General features: G+C 37.3%; 1 protein-coding gene across 1 annotated transcript in view; it reads left to right on the top strand.

Annotated features, from left to right (window-relative positions):
* The window catches only part of Fryl (FRY like transcription coactivator), a 219,448-nt gene that overhangs the window by 130,539 nt on the left and 69,891 nt on the right, over positions 1–19,018 (top strand). The window contains exons 18-28 of the mRNA XM_090343158.1: positions 1,887–2,058; positions 2,433–2,565; positions 6,496–6,603; positions 9,406–9,643; positions 10,561–10,746; positions 11,016–11,102; positions 13,048–13,316; positions 14,416–14,611; positions 15,187–15,311; positions 16,662–16,719; positions 18,795–18,886. Of these exons, the coding sequence (XP_090199284.1) occupies positions 1,887–2,058; positions 2,433–2,565; positions 6,496–6,603; positions 9,406–9,643; positions 10,561–10,746; positions 11,016–11,102; positions 13,048–13,316; positions 14,416–14,611; positions 15,187–15,311; positions 16,662–16,719; positions 18,795–18,886 (1,664 nt within the window). The remainder of the gene's footprint in view (positions 1–1,886; positions 2,059–2,432; positions 2,566–6,495; positions 6,604–9,405; positions 9,644–10,560; positions 10,747–11,015; positions 11,103–13,047; positions 13,317–14,415; positions 14,612–15,186; positions 15,312–16,661; positions 16,720–18,794; positions 18,887–19,018) is intronic.

Here is a 19,018-nt window from a genome sequence, read left to right on the forward strand (position 1 = left end):
CTGTAGAGAATGCCTAAAATCCTTTCACTCAAGTGAAGTTCACAGTGAGAAAAAGATGCTTAATGCTATACTTCTGCCCCCTTCACTCTTGAGACATTACATTTCAGATTGTTGGAAGTGCTCTGTAATACAATAACCTATCGGAATGTAATAACAATTGATATAGAAAAGCCAAGTCAATGTGGCCTTTGTTCCTGTTTTAAATTATTGTACTGGGAATCCTAAGATGGATTTGTTTGTGGTTAACTACTATGTTGTAGAGTTACTGAAGCTTTTCATATATAAGATTTTTAAGATAAACTAATAGTAACTTCCAGATTTTTAAAGTAAGTAGACCACCAGTGTTTTTGGCGATAATATACTTAGCATACTTTCAGATTTCCAGATTTAAAAATATTCTCTCAGGGCCAGAAGCGTGGCCTAATGGTAGAGTGCTTGCCTAGCATGCACGAAGCCCTAGGTTCTATTTCTCAGTACCATATACACAGAAAAAACTGGAAGTGCTGCTGAGGCTCAAGTAGTGGAATGCTATAGCGCCTAAAGAAAGCTCAAAGCCAATGCCCATTCCTTGAGCTCAAGCCCCAGGACTGAAAAAAGAAAAAACAATATCTCTATACATACATATATGTACATATGTATATATATATATATACACCTATATGTATATATACACACAGAGACATTTATTCTCTCGCTTAAATTTGTGAAAGTAATTTTTATTCCTACTGAGGTTTTCATACTAAAAGTAGTATTATCTTATGCTTGTGAAGGTCATTTTTGTGAAAATGAGATAAAATAATTTGTTAACCCATTTAATTGAATATATACAAATCTCAATATACTTAAGAAAATATATAAATGGGTGTATGTCAGCCAAGCTCAGCACATCCACAATGTCTTGTGTGGGTGTGTGACACAGGACCTTATGATAGGTACACTATGGGAAGGCATCTCTGCTGTCACTGCAAGGCCTAAAGTCTGAATCTTACCTTGATGAGAAAAAAAAAAAAAAAGAGTTCTGTCCTCCTGTGATCCATTGTATTACTTTGCCCACCTACTGGGGTGTGCACATCTTCTTGTTACAGATTATAGATGACAGTTTAGACTAGGACAGTAGTGATGTAGACCGAAGGCAGACCAGACACTGAAAAGCAATCAAGTTTGGAGGAAAGTTCATGGTTTTGTTTGGAGCCTTTTTAATATGATGTATCAGCAGTGTTTCAGGAGAGGAGGGATATTTGATGCCCAGGCCTCTCTCAAATGGGATACAATGTGAAGAATGACAGTTACTTCATACAAATATTATGGGGAGAGTTTCTTCCATTATAATGATTGGACATAATTAAGAGACATGGGATATGTTCAGTTGAAAGGAGAATGTTGAGGATTACAAAGAAGAGCAAAGATCATTGATGGTGTGTTTTCAGAAAAGTGCAAGAGCAGATGGGTTTCCATCACCATCACCCCTACTGAAACAAGAACAAAAGGAAGGAAGAACAGGAATCATTCTAAATAAATTGGTAGGATTTGTATTGAGAAGTTTAGATGGTGGTTTCTTACATTTTCTATGAAGTAGGAGAAAAGTTATCTTCTTAGAAAAGAGGGATGGGCCAGAAGAATCAAGTTGAAGAATGGTGAGTTTGAAACATACGTTAGAGATTATGAGGGACAGTTGACTGCAGAGGTAAATAGGTAGCATTTGAGAGTTTGATACCAAAGTAAAATCTTTAAGTCCTGGTGACCTCATTAAAAATGATACACAGAAAGGTTTGCCTTCTGCCTTTCGTCCTCCGCTTCCCCCAGCATGATTTGATGAGACATTTTAAATGTAAGGAAAGATAATGCCCCACACTGATTTCTTCCTTTTGGAACTGTTTTCTCTGAAGAGAATGAACATAGGTCTCAGAGTCTTCCTTGTAATAGCAGACAGTTTGCAGCAGAAAGATGGTGAGCCACCAATGCCAACAACGGGAGTCATTCTTCCCTCAGGAAATACTCTTCGGGTAAAGAAAATTTTTCTCAATAAAACCTTGACAGATGAAGAGGCAAAAGTAATAGGTTAGTATTGCCTGAACTAAATTGCTTTGTACAATTGTCCAGTATGAATAAATCTAAAATGTATATGTTTATCTCAGTGTATACCATGGTAGGATGACATACCATCCTACCATGTAAATGCATTTTGATCATATATGTAATCTTCATGTCAAGAATCCTCGTTAAATATTTTCTCACAAGATACTGTGGGAAATGTGTAATTTCTTTGAGTTAATTTGAGTTCTCTGCATAATAGTGCACAATTTCTCCACTTAATATTCTGAAGCTGATCATCATAAAAAGGCAAATGTAACTTGAAGTTCCTCTTTTAAGTATTCTTTATTTAATTTCTGATATTTTATAATTTTGAAGTTTTGTATTTTTTCCTCCCCTAGGAATGTCAGTTTACTATCCTCAAGTACGAAAAGCACTAGATAGCATTCTCCGACATTTGGACAAAGAAGTTGGGAGACCAATGTGTATGACTAGTGTGCAGATGTCTAATAAGGAACCTGAAGATATGATCACGTACGTAGTAAATGATTTACCTTATTATTTGAGCTTTTCCAAGAGTACAGATAGTTGATTCTTGCTTACCTATTTCTTTATATACTTCTCACATTGCTATCTGTATCCTTCCATGTGCTCAGTTTTGTCCTTGGTATGATTATCAAACTAGGGTAGATACAGAATTCATTTGGATCCCTGTCTAGTTTTTTGACTGACCAGGCCTTGCACTTCCTCCATGAATACTGAATAAATCCTCATTACCCCAGGTGTGTGTGGGCAAGGACAGCTTTATAAGTCAGACAAATGGTCTTCCTTCCAGAGTCTTGCTAATCAAGAAATGGAAATACTGAAAATATAGATCAGATACTTTTGTGTCTTGTAACTGGACAGTACAGATGGATAGAATGGGTTTTTTTTGTTTGTTTCTTTTGTTTTGTTTCGAATAAATAGTACTTCATTCCACCTTACCCATAAGCTTGAGATTGTCTTCTAGCACCTTTTCTCCTTATTGTTAGAAACTTCCTCCTCAGGATGATGCATTTTTATGGCAACAAGTTCTTGTCATGGAGCAGTCTACCTACATATTGTAGAAAATATTAAGTTGGTGATTTGATCTTTAAATTTATCTAACATGTTGTTACTATAAACTAGTGTATTATAATGACTCTTTGAATGTCTTTGTTGTTTTGTTTTTCTATTACTTCCTCTGGTACATCTTCCTTTTATAATGACACTTTCCTCGTTAATGTTTGCTTTAACTCAGTTCCTCTGACTGTTCTGTAGCATCTCAAATGACAGCACTGTCAACGTTCCCTTCCTGTTCTCTCTCCATAACTCTATTAACACTCAATTCAAATTTCTCCTCTGTGCATTTTAATTTAAGGTCTTTAAGACAGAAAGTGTTTCTTCATTGATTTATAGAAGCACAAGATAAACAAAGACTTAAACCTCTTAGGCAGAGCCTGACTGGAGGCCACACATATAGAGGTCAGAGAATTTGTGAAGACAGAGAAATTAATCCAAGGCCAGTGTCTTTATTGGGGCCAGTGTATTACTCAAACAAGTTGCCTACAGGGAGTTTTCATTGGTGTGTTTAAGGAAAGCAGTGACAAATTAACGGAGACCATGCTATGCTGCTGGACCCTGTGGTCAGACACATGCTTGGTACATGTGGACCAGGCAAGTGGGTTGTATCTAGCTAACTCCTAGGAAGGTGGCAGATACACAGATGAATCACACTGAAAAACTGGCAGATGATGAATGGTAGAAACTGTCAAGAGAGACATGAGAAAATTAGTATGTGTTTAATGGATCCTGAGACAACATAAAATTGTAAGCATTCACTACAGTATTACCACTTTTCTGTTCTTTCCTGAACTTCCATCTTTGTGGGTGAATCCTCTCTTTTGATTAGCAATTTGGAAATAAGCAGGCACCACAGCAGGCCACTTTCCTATAAGTGTAGGAACTAGACATCTGATGTACTCTTGTAACTAATAGCCTTCAAAGACATAGTGCCACGGGTCACTTTAACAGTGCCTCACAGACTAATCAGCCAGCATTAGTGCACCATTAGTGTGTGTCATTAAAGGTAATAGGTATCAGGTGCAATTCAACCATGTTGTTGGGGACTGGTGTTATTTAACTAAACTATGGTAACTAAAATTTATGCACTTGGGGGCCATGGAAAAATCTCTGAAAGGAAACTCAGACTATCCTAATTCTTTTCTGCATAAGGATTATCTTATTATAGAGAACAATTTGGATGAAATAAATTCACTAAAATATTTAGTGGATATAATAAGCAAATGTTTTAAGAGATTAGGCATTTAAAGTAAAAAAAAAATAAAAAAACCAGAATGATTAACTATAAGAAAACAGATCTGAGTGTACAGGAGCATTGGCTTCTCCTGCACAAAACCTAGTTTAATTCTCCCAGCACTCTGCCCACACAGCAATACAGTGGGGTTTTAAAAAATCAGCACATTTGATTATATAAAGTTTAAACATGTACATTGATATGTGAATACCCGAGGCAGACAAGAGGAAACATAACCAACAGTGACATATGACAGTTTCTGATTCAGATACTCTTCTTAGTATAGACTATTACATTTTTTTTTTTTTTTTTTTTTTTTTGCCAGTCCTGGGTTTGAGCTCAGGGCCTGAGCACTGTCCTTGGATTTTCTCAAGGCTAGAGCTCTACCACTTGAGCCTCAGCACCACTTCCGGCTTTTTTCTATGTATGTGGTACCGAGGAATTGAACCCGGGTCTTCATGCATGCTAGGCAAGCACTTTAACCACTAGGCCAAACTCCCGGCCCTAGACTATTACATTTTTTAAAAATCCTAATATTCCTGGGCTCAGTGGCTCACGCCTGTAATCCTAGCTACTCAGGAGGATGAGATCTAAGGATCAAGGTTCAAAGCCAGCATGGGCACAAAAGGACCTGAGCCTCTTTTTTTTTTTTTTTTTGGACATTTTCTTTTAATTGTAACTAATAGAAGGGTTACATTGTATTTGCCAGATAGAAAGTGCATTACTTCACAAACATTGATAGCCCTTTTCATGTTTTTGTCACCACTTCCCTCCCCCCTTTCTCTCTCCTCATCTTATTTTCCCTGCTTCCCTATCCTATTTCAAATAAACAAATAAATATATATACAGTATACCAGATATCAAGGTGAGATACTGTAACAATATGAGATTAACCATGGGACAACAAAAGAGATGAGAAATAACATAGTAAACTAGAACAACAATCACACATTATATGGCTTTTGTTGAGGCTGAATGAAAGGACCGCCAGAATATGGACCTGAGACTCTTACCTCCAGTTAACCTCTAGAAAATGGGAAGTGGGGCTTGGCTCAAGGGTAGGGCAGTAGCCTTGAGCTGAAGGGCTCAGGGACAACACCCAGGCCCAGGAGTAGGGCGATAGCCTAGAGCTGAAGAGCTCAGGGACAGTGCCCAGGCCGAGTTCAAGCCCTGTGACACACCAAAAAAAAAAAAAATTGTATTTAGACACCAATACTCTTGTATGAAATATTATATAAATATCTATAGATGGCTAAATTTACTTGAAGTTTGAATATGTCAAATAATTGAATTTGTTTAAATAATGTGTAATATGGTTGCTATACAATTGGTGCTTTTTTGTTTGGTTTGGTTTTTTGGCAGTGTTAGAGTTTAAAGTCAGAGCATCATGCTTGCTCTTCTTGCTTGCTTGGCTAATGCACTATACTAAGCCGGGCATCTAGTTGGTGGTGGTTGTTTCAGAGATGAATTGTCATGGAATTTTCTGCCTGGGCTAGCTTTGAACTGTGATCTTCCACAGCTTAGCCTCACTGCCAGTACCTGGCCTTGTTTTCTATTAATGAATACTTTTTATGCTTCAAATCTGCTTTAATTATTTTGTTTAAGGGCTGATAATTACCTACCAGACCTGTGGATTTTTTTTTCATCTATTTTTTTATTCTGTCATTTTTTTATTTTATTGTCGGGATAATATACAGAGGGGTTACAGTTACATTCATCAGGTAGTTGAAGCCTTACTTCTTGAACATTGATACCCCTTCTCATGTGTTTGTCCCCATTTCCCTCCCAATCATCTTGTTTTTTGTTTGCTTTTTTTTTTTTTGCCAGTCCTGAGCTTGAACTCAGGGCCTAAACACTGTCCTTGGACTCTCTCAAGGCTAGAACTCTACCACTTGAGCCTCAGTGCCACTTCTGGCTCTTCTCTATGTATGTGGTACTGAGGAATCAAACCCGGGTCTTCATGCATGCTGGGCAAGCACCTCTACCACTAGGCTTTATGTTTGCTTTCTTACAGTACACAAGTTTTACTGTGGGTGTTATCCCTCCTTCCTGATTTTATTTCCAAATTTAATTTCTTTGTCTAAATGCATTATACTTACTTTTGAATCCTTTTTTTTTTCATCTTTCAGGGGAGAAAGAAAACCCAAAATTGATTTGTTTAGAACTTGTATAGCTGCAATTCCAAGATTGATTCCAGATGGTATGAGCAGAACTGACCTCATTGAATTGTTAGCAAGGTAATGGAAAATTACTCTGTGCTGTGTTACTGTCGCTTCAAATTTATGATACACTTCTGCTTTTACTAACATTATAAACCCATATTTATTATTTATTGTCATGGAGACTTGAACCCTGTGCTTTAACACTGTCCGTGAGCTCTTCAGCTCAAGACTAGTGCTCTACCACTTGAGCTACAGCACCACTTCCAGTGTTCTAATGGTTAATAAGATCCTTGCAGACTTTCATGCCCAGGCTGGCTTTGAACGATGATCCTCAGATCTCAGTCTCCTATGTAGCCTGACACTAAACCCACAATGAATATAGCAAATGAATTGCTCTAAGAACTCCTTCCATCCCTTCTTAAAAACATCCACTGCAGAGATAGAATGATATTTGTCTCCAGTGAGTTTGGTGAGCAGAAACTGCACTCTTGGATATCTTCCTTCATTTCCTATTCCAACTCCTAATTTTTTCCCATGAATTACACTACAGTATTTCGTGTCTGGTGTGGGGGTATATGCCTTTGGTCCTGGTCCTTAGGAGGCTAAAACGGGAAGATTATGAGTTGAGGACAGCCTAGGGAGAAGCTGCCTGAATGAATGGCAGAGCTTATCAAATAAATGTTAGCATTAGAAATGGGAACTCTATAAACCTTGACTATTCTTCCTTGGGAGAGCAATGAACAGCTACTGTTCAAATCGGTTCAGTTTTCTCCTACTCACCTAAATCTATGTCTTAGAGGAAGGTGATGCTACAAGATAGACTTGGAATGGCCCCAACAGAATGAAACTGCGCCTGTGGCAGCTAGGGGTGGGAACCATGTTAAGGAACATGTATCTGAACAGGGAATGGCAGTTTGTGTGGCTGATTTTTGTCTTTCTTTTATGATCATTTTACTTCCATGGTCAGGAAGATCCTAAGGTCAGCTCTCTTTTGTCCTGTATTCATAACCTTTAGAATTTCTGTGTTTAAATCTTCTGTACTTAAAGACACAGCCAAACAAAGATGCATTGGAAATTTGTAGACCTGCATGCAGTCTCTAAGGGAAGTTAAGTAATTTCCTTGCTTTTAATTGGCCAAGCCCCATTCATATCTCTCTTTACAATGAGTAATTAACTCATGCATTTATCTCACATAGCTAGGTGTAAGATACTTAGATATTCCTAGATGTTCAAATAATCTTTAAAGTAGTACTGTCACTCCCCTCTCCACAGCCATCTCCCTTGATGTGGCTGTGAGACATTGTGTACACTAGAAAGCCTTTCTTTAACCCTGTTTGTTAGGATGCACGTATATAACTGCTGCTGTTGCTGTCAAGTGACTTCTTCCATATTAGTGTAGCTGTAGAACAATTTGTCTTCAGATTCCTTCCCAGAACATGGCTTGAGAAGATCAGAGCTGAGTTTTGCAGCATGCAGATGGTGATATGGCCCTTTATTTAAATCCCAGGGCTTCCTCTCCAAGCTGCATATGTATGTATGGTGGCTACCCCTCAATCCCTGGTCCTGGGCTTGAACTCAGGGTCTGATCACTGTCCCTCAGCCGTTTGCTCAAGGCTAGTGCTCTACCATTCAGCCACAGTGTCACTTCCAGCATTTTTCTTGTCAATTGGAAATAACCTTTCCTGGACAGTTTTTACTGGCCCAAACCAGAAACTCTTATTAATATACTATTACTATTATTACAGTGCTTTTAATGGCTTTTTTTTTTTTTTGTCAGTCATGGGGCTTGAATGCTTGCCTGAGCACTGTCCCTTAGCTCTTCACCTCAAGGCTAATGCTCTACCACTTGAGCCACAGCACCACTTTTGACTTTGTATGAGGTACTGAAGAATGGAACCCAGGGCTCCTTGAATGCTAGTCAAGCACTCTACCACTAGGCTATGTTCCTGGTCTTTTTAAGGCTTTCTTACTTACATTTTCTATATTCTGTTCAAATTATATAAAATTATGTTCATGGTTCTATATTATTTTAATGTCTTTCACAAGTAATTTTATTTTGTACATATGATTTACTTAGACTTAAATTATCTTTATGGCCTTATGTATTGAGTATACGCATTCATTTTAGCTGCATACCTTATTTATGATGTTATTCCTAACTTCAAGAATTGTTTCTATTAAATTGATTCCATCTCAGTTTTTTCTATTTCTTTCATCATCTCATCATCTAATGTTTAACAATCACATCAGCTGACTAGAAGAAATGATTAAGTCATGTTCTTTCCAGTGATGGTGAAAGACTAAATAATGTGAGATAAGATGAAGATATTTATGATTGGACATCATGTAGGGATGAGGAGCCTTTTTCCTGCCAAGGGCCATTTGCATATTTATAACATCATTTGTGGACCATACAAGATTTCCAGTACAGGCAGCTGGCCAAGAACAGCTGACAGGAAACATACATTTCTGTCTTGTCATGTACCAAATAATTTTGAGGGGCCTTCTTCAGATTGCAGGCCAGACATTTCCCACTCCTGAATTATAGGATAGCAATATATAGTATTTTAAGATTGAAGAATTTTGTTAACTGGGATTCTGATGTTATGTGTATTCTAAGCTTCTTAAGAATCAAACTATTTTATTCTGATACAGTTTTGAAAAAAACAACTAATATGAATCTCTTCATATGCAAATTTAAATGAGTGTAAGCCAGCATAAGAATGAATATAGCACAAAAAAGTGAGCTTTTGTTTCTGTCTTTTTATTTCTTGCAAAACATGGAAGAAAAACATGTTCTAATATAGTTTTAAGTTTTATATGATAAGACTATAGGAAAGAATCTGAGGTTTGCTAACAAAATTTGGTTCTTTGTAGGCTCACGGTTCATATGGATGAAGAACTTCGTGCTCTGGCTTTCAATACTCTGCAGGCACTAATGCTTGATTTTCCAGATTGGCGGGAGGATGTTCTTTCAGGATTTGTTTATTTTATTGTTCGTGAAGTGACTGATGTCCACCCCACCCTTCTTGATAATGCTGTAAAGATGTTGGTACAATTAATAAATCAGTGGAAACAAGCAGCGCAGATGCATAACAAAAACCAGGACTCACAGGTACCAAATAGTTCACACTGTCCTTTTGTGTTGAGTAGAGAATGATCAATAATGATGCTCATACACATTTACTTTCTCAAACACTATTTTTTTTTAATCTCTTGTACTGAATTTCCAGTTTATTTACTCAAGGTATTTGTCTAGTTTTCTACCTCTCTTTCTTTGGTAGCAGTCAGATTTTAATGAGCATAGAAAATTCTAGATCATACTTAGGGGTATTTCCAGTATTCTTAAAGCTTATATAATAAAAAATGTTCAGTATCTTCTGTTTGGATTATTTGATTGTTTTAGTGTTGCATGGTTACAATATTTGGGTTCCTTACCCATAAAGGAGGTCACATTGTTGGGTTATAATGTATAAATTACAGAACGTTGGCATTATAGAGCAGAACCATCTAAGCCAACCAAGCCACTCAAACTTTATGCACACACAAATCACCAAGCACAGAAAGCCTGTTTGTAGCAAACTCCTAGGTGATGCTTGGCTACTGTATGAAAGATGCATTCCAGCCCCCTCTTGTAGAAATAGTACAAGTGTTCTTTCCAAGGTTAAAAGGTAGTCAGAGGGGCTGGGACTTTGGCCTACTGATAGAGTGTTTGTCTAGCATGCACAAAGACCCGGGTTCGATTCCTTGGTATCACATACATTAAAAAAGCCGGAAATAGTGCTAAAGTAGAGCTCTAGCCTTGAGAAAGCCCAATGACAATGCTCAGGCCCTGAGTTCAAGCCCCAGGACTGGCAAAAAAAAAAAAGGTAGTCAGAAGATAACAGAAGTCCAGGCTGCCAATGAAACATCTTTTCTTGATGCATATTGCATTAATTAAATACTTAAACTTCTAGAAAGACAGACTTTCTTTAGAGTGTACATATGCAAATATTTCTATTGTATTTTTAAATTATATTTAATTTTTTCAAGCATGGTGTTGCTAATGGAGCATCCCATCCCCCTCCTCTGGAAAGGAGCCCATACTCCAGTGTGTTCCATGTCGTAGAAGGGTTTGCACTTGTTATTCTCTGTAGCAGCCGACCTGCCACTAGAAGATTAGCCGTCAGTGTCCTTAGAGAAATTCGGGCTTTGTTTGCACTTTTGGAAATACCTAAGGTAAGATTTGGGCTTTTCACTTAGTTATCTAATGGAAGTACTTAAAACCATCCTGGTGTCCATCTTTCTTCCATTTCCTTTGCTATCACATTGGTGGAACTTACCCCGAGATAACAAAATCGTCCTAAGAAGACCTAAGCTAATGTGTCTGCACTCAGTTCCCTTTGTAACAAAGATGCAAAGTGGATTTCTCAGTGTTTACTCAGCGATGGCTACTTTGCTTATGCATACATTCACAATGTTTTAAAGACACTGTCTTCTTTTTATAGGGTGATGATGAATTAGCAATAGATGTGATGGACAGGCTGAGCCCATCCATTTTGGAGAGCTTCATACATCTCACTGGAGCTGATCAGGTATGGATTTTTTTCCCCTGTTTGTTTGTTTTTTGTTTTGCCAGTCATGGGACTTGAACTCAGAGCCTGAGCACTGTCCTTGGGCTTTTTCCTCAAGGCTAGCACTCTGCCACTTGAGGCACAGCCCTCCTCTGGCTTTTCTATGTATGTGCTACTGAGGAATCAAACTTGGGTCTTGGTGCATGCCAGGCAAGCACTCTACCACTAGACCAAACTCCTGGCACAGGCCCTCTGCCTCTTTAAGGCAGACACAGACATATACAAAGAAGCATAAGTGAATTTTATTGACAAATACCTTAAAAATAAAAAATTATTTTTAAAATGGCATTTGTTGGGTCACGAGTGTAGTTCTGGCTAACAAGCACAAGGCCCTAAGTTCAAACCCCAGTACCATATATACTACACACACACACACACACACACACACACACACACCCTTACCCTCGCTTGTGCTATAGCTTGTTTTTATTCCTATCAAAATAAACATAATAGTACCTTGAAAAAAATCACCATCTTTCAAATCTATGACATTTCTCTTAAATTTAATGGTATTGTAGATTATTACTATTCATAACAGCTCATAGTTTTTGATGTAGTACTGATCCTGATTAAAATAATGAAAACACTGTTGAAATTCAAAGGAAAAGCTTGTACTCCACTGCAGTGAATGCTTTTGATTTATCACATGAGATGAATTGCAGGGGGTCCTGTATGTAGTTCAATATTCTATGCAAACACCATCTGTAATTTGGCTTAGTAAAATGAATAGAAACACTCAGCAAACATTGCAGAGAAAATTTAGTGCTATTATCACTATTAATGTTAGATATTGAGTTCAGAGCTTTGTATATGCAGGCAAATACTGAACCATTTAGCTACAGCTCCTGCTCAACTTAACACAGACTTTTTTTTGCCAGTCCTGGGGCATTCACTCAGCACTATCCTTGGGCTTTCTCAAGGCTAGTGCTCTACCACTTAAGCCACAGCACCACTTCTGGCTTTTTCTATGTATGTTGTAACAAGGAATTGAACCCAGATCTTTGTGCATGCTAGGCAAGCACTCTACCACTAGGCCTAACTCCCAGCCTCTTAACACAAACTTTCTTAACTTTATTTGGTGGGGATGGGGATCTCATATAGTGGCCATGTGAAAACTCATGACTGATAGAAGAATAATATCTACACTTGGCTACTTGGCTTTTCTTTTCATCCTATTTTGGAATCCGTGGACAAAATGTTAATGTGCTTTCTGCATAACAGCTGGCTCTTACAATTTATGAGTTATATACAACCAAAAGAACTTAGCAATATTTTCTAAGCCTAAGAGATGATTAAAGTCTACACAATTGAAAGGATCTTGTTTTTGTTAAAAACTGAACTACAGAGGAGAGTATTAGATGACTTGCCTTTAGTGCCCAAAGCAGTGCTTAATGCCAAGAATGTTCTGAAGGTAAATCTTAGTTTTTCAGTTTCACATTTTATATGTTGTCAGACAAATGCTTAATGTGTGCCTCTGAAGAAACACCACTGTTTATCCTCTTCCAGTCACTCATGCATAGTTAGGGCATATCAACATGAAAGTCAGTAGTTTACTTTTTAGTTCTTCAGCAGTTTCAGCTTGCCTATGAAAGTTGAATATTTATGTATTTCTTAAGTAGTAATTCTTAGCATTTTTGGTCCATTGATCCTTTTGAGAATAATGGAAAACCCATTAGTCCATGTGGTCAAATTTCCATTGCTCTCAGAAAAATACATATTTCTGTTACTTCAGATAACTTGTATGTAATTTTTACAAATTCATTACTCTCTTTAATCTATCTTGGATTTCATATTATCTCATATTCTAGAATCCCCAGTAGATTACTTCTAGTTTAAAGCAGTTAATATGCTAAGATAGCGAACCATTAAAAGGTGCAGTAATTCTCTCTGTTTTTCTCTCTTCTAGACTACTTTATTGTATTGCCCGAGCTCTATAGATTTACAGACATTAGCAGAATGGAACTCTTCTCCTATTAGTCACCAGTTTGATGTGATTAGTCCATCACACATATGGATATTTGCACATGTAACCCAAGGCCAAGACCCATGGATCATCAGTCTCTCTAGTTTTTTAAAGCAAGAAAACCTTCCTAAACACTGTTCTACAGCTGTAAGCTATGCCTGGATGTTTGCATACACAAGGCTGCAGTTGTTGTCCCCCCAGGTTGATATAAAGTAAGTGATTTTCCTAATACACAATTTTGTTTTGTTTTGTGCCAGTCCTGGGGCTTGAACTCAGGTGGGCACTGTCCTTCAGCTTTTTTTGCTCAAGTTAAGTGCTCTACCACTTGAGCCATAACTCTTCTCCGGGCATTTTGATAGTTAATTGGAGATAAGAGTTTCATAGACTTGCTTTTCTGGCTGGCTTTGAGCTATGATCTTCATATCTCAGCATTTTGAGTAGTTATGATTTCAGAGATGAGCCACCAGTGCCCAGTTTCCTAGTATAAATTTTAAAATATAAACTTGTGGTTTATGTATTTGAAAAATGATACAAATCAGAAGACATATAACTAGTGTGGTATCCTATATTAATAACTAAAAGAGGAAGAAGAAAATTGAAAAAATTTGATCTTAGAAACACGTTGACTTTGTGTGTATCAGTCTTTTCACTATTTATTGTTCATTGTATGTTGTCATCATATTATTATCTTAACTCCCCCAAAGGAAGAATTTATAGAAAAGTAGAAATATCTACTTGCATAACAAGTTATATAATTATTGTAAGATGCTCAATTTTTTGTAAAATTCCAAATGATTGGATCATTAGAAACATTGTTTTATGATTGGAATATACCTTTTATGGCAATAAAATGTATATCATTCTCATGTATTTTTCTTATAAAAATAAACATGTATATTTGTTAAGATATCTTTTAAACAAAGTCCCTTCTCATATATTCAGATTTCCATCTGTCTGAAATTGGTATGTCTCTCCTATGTAATGAAAGAAAGGGAGATACAGAAATCAGTGACTTGCCATTAAATCTTGAGTGATTAAACAGGCAAAATGGGGCTCAGAATCTGTGTTTGGTCATTTTCCAATTTGCTTTCAGAAACACTCCTCGCTCAAATATATCATCCTAATACTTGTAACAAAAACACTGCCATTACAGAAGTTATCCTGAAAGTCAATGGCAAAATTGGGTTATAAAGATGGCTCAACATTTTATCGGGAGGTGTTGTTTGCCAGTCACTTCCCCTTTCTAAGAGTTCCTTTTCCTGTATTAAAAATACTAATCCTTTTTTTTTTTTTTGTACTGCTTTTTCTTAGTAGCCCTATCAATGCTAAGAAAGTAAATACAACCACAAGCAGTGACTCATACATTGGCCTGTGGAGAAACTATCTGATTCTTTGCTGCAGTGCGGCAACGTCCATGTCATCTCCAGCATCGGCAGGCTCTGTGAGATGTTCTCCTCCCGAGACGCTGGCGTCCACCCCTGACAGTGGCTATAGCATTGACTCCAAAGTAAGTTTTCCAGATCCACCTTGGAATCCAAAGGGCACCATAAAATGAGTGTTGCAAGTGCTTTACTTACTTACACCGAAGAAGAAAATACTTCAGGAAATCCACTTCCTATTACTGTGGATTTCTAGTGGTAATCAATGATACAGATAGTGCTTTTCAACAGGGAAAAGTAAATACTTTTCTCTTTCTTCTCATCCCTGGAATTCTTAAATTGTAGAGTGGGGACTCATAAAAGATACCAAATGCATGATTGAAGGAACATTTAAGACCAAGGTGTCTACTTTAATACTGATGACTATTTTAGAAGTAATTTTTTTTCTACTTATCATGGATCAAAAGATATGTAGTGTCTGCTGGGGGGCATCAGCTGTTTTTATGATGATGAATCAATGTTAAGAGAGCCACAAACAAGTTCTGAACTTATTGGATAAGTCAATTTCTCTAGAGTATATACTGTACATGAATTTGAAGCAGCATTCATTGCCAAAATTCTGTCCCTTTGTTGTCCTTGACCAAAGGCTGTTGAAATGTCAAATTAAGTAGTAGTTGCTGATGTAAATATACTTTTTTCTCAGATTATTGGTATCCCATCCCCCTCATCCTTGTTTAAGCACATAGTTCCAATGATGCGCTCTGAGAGCATGGAAATCACAGAATCCCTGGTTCTAGGACTTGGCAGGACCAACCCAGGAGCTTTTAGGTAATTGTATTTTCTCTCTGTACATGTGTTTCTTAGAGGCATGGGAAACTTGAGCAGAATACTTACTAGGATTTTTTCACAGCAGCCTTTTTGCAGTTATCTGGCTAGATTACAATTAAATAGATTAGTATATTTGAGTCTTTATTTCCTCATTGTTTTTTTGGGGGGGGGTTCTTTTTTTTATTGTAATTAGTAAAAGGGTTACATGATATTTGCCAGATAGAGGGTGCATTAATTCACATACATTGATACCCTTTCACATGTCTTGGTACCCGTTTCCCTCCCCCCCCACACCCCCCACCCGTCTTGGTTTTCCCCCCTTCCCTATCAAATTTCAAATATTCAAATACAAATAAATTCAATATATCAGATAACAAAGTGAGATACTATACCAATATGAGATAACCAAGGGACAGCAAAGGAGATGAGAGACAACATAGTACATTAAGGACAACAATCATTCATTATATGGCTTTTGTTTCACTATCCTGGAGGTCCTTTCAATTAGCTTCACATTATATGTCCTTATGTATCAAGATTTTGCTCTATTGCAAATCTCTGCTAGTAGAGGCCAAGGTTTCTACTGATTATGATGAATGAGGGAAACCATTGAGCCTAAGTTCCTTTGAGTCTGGCTTACTTCACTTAATATGATTTTTTCTAAGTCTTTCCATTTCCTAACAAATGGGGCTATGTCATTCTTTCTGACAGCAGCATAGAATTCCATTGTGTACAAATACCACAACTTGTTGATCCACTCATCAAATGTTAAAAGAGTACTAGATTATCAAGTACTGGTTCACTCCCCAGTACTTATAGAGGGGATTAAATAGAAATTAACAATTTTTATGAAGTGCATACCCTTTGACCCAGTAATTTCATTTGTAAAATTAGTCCCTAAAGATGAAATCAGAAATGAAAATAGTCATTACTGAACCAAGTTGCAGAATCAGTTATAGAAGTAAGTCCAATGAAATTGATTCATTCAATAATTAATAAAAATGGTGAGGAAATTTGTGGTATCCCATTGTGTTGACATGTGAAAGTAACTGTTAGTGTTAAGTAATAAATAAATGATACCAGCATTCATATGTAATAATGCTTCAGCCACATAAAATATGATTATAAAATGATGGAGAATAAACATTGTTAATACTCTATAAATTTATTAACTGGCCTGTATTATTTGTAGTTCTATAATGTAATGTGTTATTTTACATTCAAAAGAAAACAAAGATGATGTTTAAAACAATACAATCAATATGATTGTAAACACCAATTTATATCATTATTATATCCTCAGATTCTGTCTAGCTATTAATTTTTAAAAGTATATCATTTTTCTTCTAGGGAATTAATAGAGGAATTACATCCAATAATTAAAGAAGCACTTGAAAGAAGACCAGAGGTAACTTTCATTTTTTTGTCATTAAATTTTATTTGGCTAACACTCACTTTTGTACATTTTATCCTACATATTGTACTAGAAGCTTGAGATTAACAGAGAAAGATTATATAGTGTGTAAACTTGATTTACCCAGGTATGTTCCTTTGCCCCCACAGGAGAACATAGATACAGCAATTTTTCAATGGATTTTTTAAATAAAGGTATCTTATATAAGAGCCGGAAGTAGAGTATGGATTGGAGTTGGCAAGTGTTTCCTGTAAATGACCTCAATGTTTTCACCTTTGCCAGCTTCACTGTCTGTGACACTTTTCACCTGCTTTGGTAGCCTGACCCTGGGTTTGGAATCAAACCTCTAGTGAGACAGTCATCTGTGTAATTTAGAAGTACAAATAAAATAAAATGACAGGGAAAGGTATTACAGAGGAGAAAACCTCAGAGTCTTCCTTCTGGGGAAAGAAAGGCATGATCAAGGAAATGCTGGCACTTGAGTTGAATTTTTCTCAAGCATGTATCCCAGAGTACAAACAAGGCAAAGGCATTCTAGTCAGAAAAAACAGTCTTTACAAATTTTATAAAAGATAGGCTGCCTAAAGTTCATGAGACCGTTATCTCCAATTAATCACCAGAGAACTGGAAGTGGTGCTGTGATGGAAGAGGTAGGTAGGGGGTAGCCTTGAGCTGAAGAGCCCAGGGACAATGCCCAGGCCCAGAGTTCAGTCCCAGGACCAAAAAAAAAAAAAAAAGATAGACTATATAACAAGATATGTATCTTAATTACCCAAGGAGTTGGGTAAGAATTACAGATTCCCAAGTCTACTGAATGAAAATCCCCAGAGGACCTTAGATACAGCTGATATAGAGCACTGCTGGAGAATTACCACTGGATTTAAACTGGAGAGGAGTTGGTGACAGCTATCCTGCAAACAGGAACAGTCCAGGTGATTGCTCACTCTCCTCTTCGTCCCCCTTGAAGAGAAGCAGCAGCAATCCCATTTTGTTGATAAGTATTTTGTTTCAGAAAGATCAGGAAGCATGTGTGATGATTTCTTCCAGGAAACAAAACAAAGGAGTGGCATTCATGCTTCTGAATTTCAGGGCAGGGACGGGGTTGTTCTTAAGGAAAACTATTACCTCTACACAGTGATAATGCCTTGAACATGAGCCTAAGATTCAATCTGCCCCATCAAAGAGAGTTTCTGTCAACTTTAGAAAGACCCCAGAGAAGCAAGAAATGTAGTTATTTGGTCATTTGCCAATTGTCCTACCTAGGGAAGGCTGAGAAGTAGATTGTGGGCATGATACTTCAAGAGACTAATTGGGGGTTTTTGTTGTTACTTTGACAGGGCTTGAGCTCGTTAACATCTAGCCGGTTCCTTAGCTTTTTCACTCAAAAGTTGGAGCTTTGTCACTTGTGCAACAACTCCACTTCTGTCATTCTGGTGGTTATTTAGAGATAATAATCTTACAGTCTTTCCTGCTCAGGCTGGCTTTGAACCTCAACCCTCAGATCTCAGGTTCCTGAGAAGCTAAGATTGCAGGTGTGAGCCACTGGAACCAAGTTTTTAATTGCTATGCCTTATGAAAGCTGCTTCATAAGTGATGAGCTAGAGGAGAAAGTGATGAGGAGACCTGCACCACACAACTCTAGTTGTACAGGCCAAGTAAGCAAGCAAGCCAAGTGAGAATGAGGCCGAGTTCAAACCCTGATAACAGTAAATAAAATCATCAGGTTAGCAGATCACCTAGAAGTAACTAGTATCTTTATTTCCCCCATCTATTTGAAGTATCATCATGTAAACCATGTAATTTTCAGTATCTGCTCCCTGAGTTCAAACCTTAGTACTGGCACCCAAAAATAAATCAAATTTATTTGAAAGTATCATGTAATTACTTACCTCATTAACTCCTTTGTTGCAATGGTTGAGTGAGTGCTCCAAATCTGTATTGCACAATCACAATCATTTTGATGAAAACCCAAACTCTGTATTCAACATTGTTCTTTCCAAGTCACATAGCACGTTTTCTTGGCATGTCCTTGGTGGCTGTTTAATGAATACATTTGTGTCTTTGGGTAGAATATGAAACGGCGCAGGCGTCGAGACATACTACGAGTACAGCTGGTACGAATATTTGAACTGCTGGCAGATGCTGGTGTTGTTAGTCACAGGTTGGTACTGGATGTGGGGTTTTTTCCACTTTGGAATGATTAGGGAATGTAGTCTTTCTCCCAGCCAAAATGTCAGTGTGTATCATTGTAAACATTGTTTTACCAAGGAAGCATCCAATCTATTAACCAATA

The sequence above is a fragment of the Megascapheus bottae genome, chromosome 13 (assembly GCF_031878675.1).
Source record: "Megascapheus bottae isolate mThoBot1 chromosome 13, mThoBot2.hap1, whole genome shotgun sequence".
NCBI classification, from domain to species: Eukaryota; Metazoa; Chordata; class Mammalia; order Rodentia; family Geomyidae; genus Megascapheus; species Megascapheus bottae.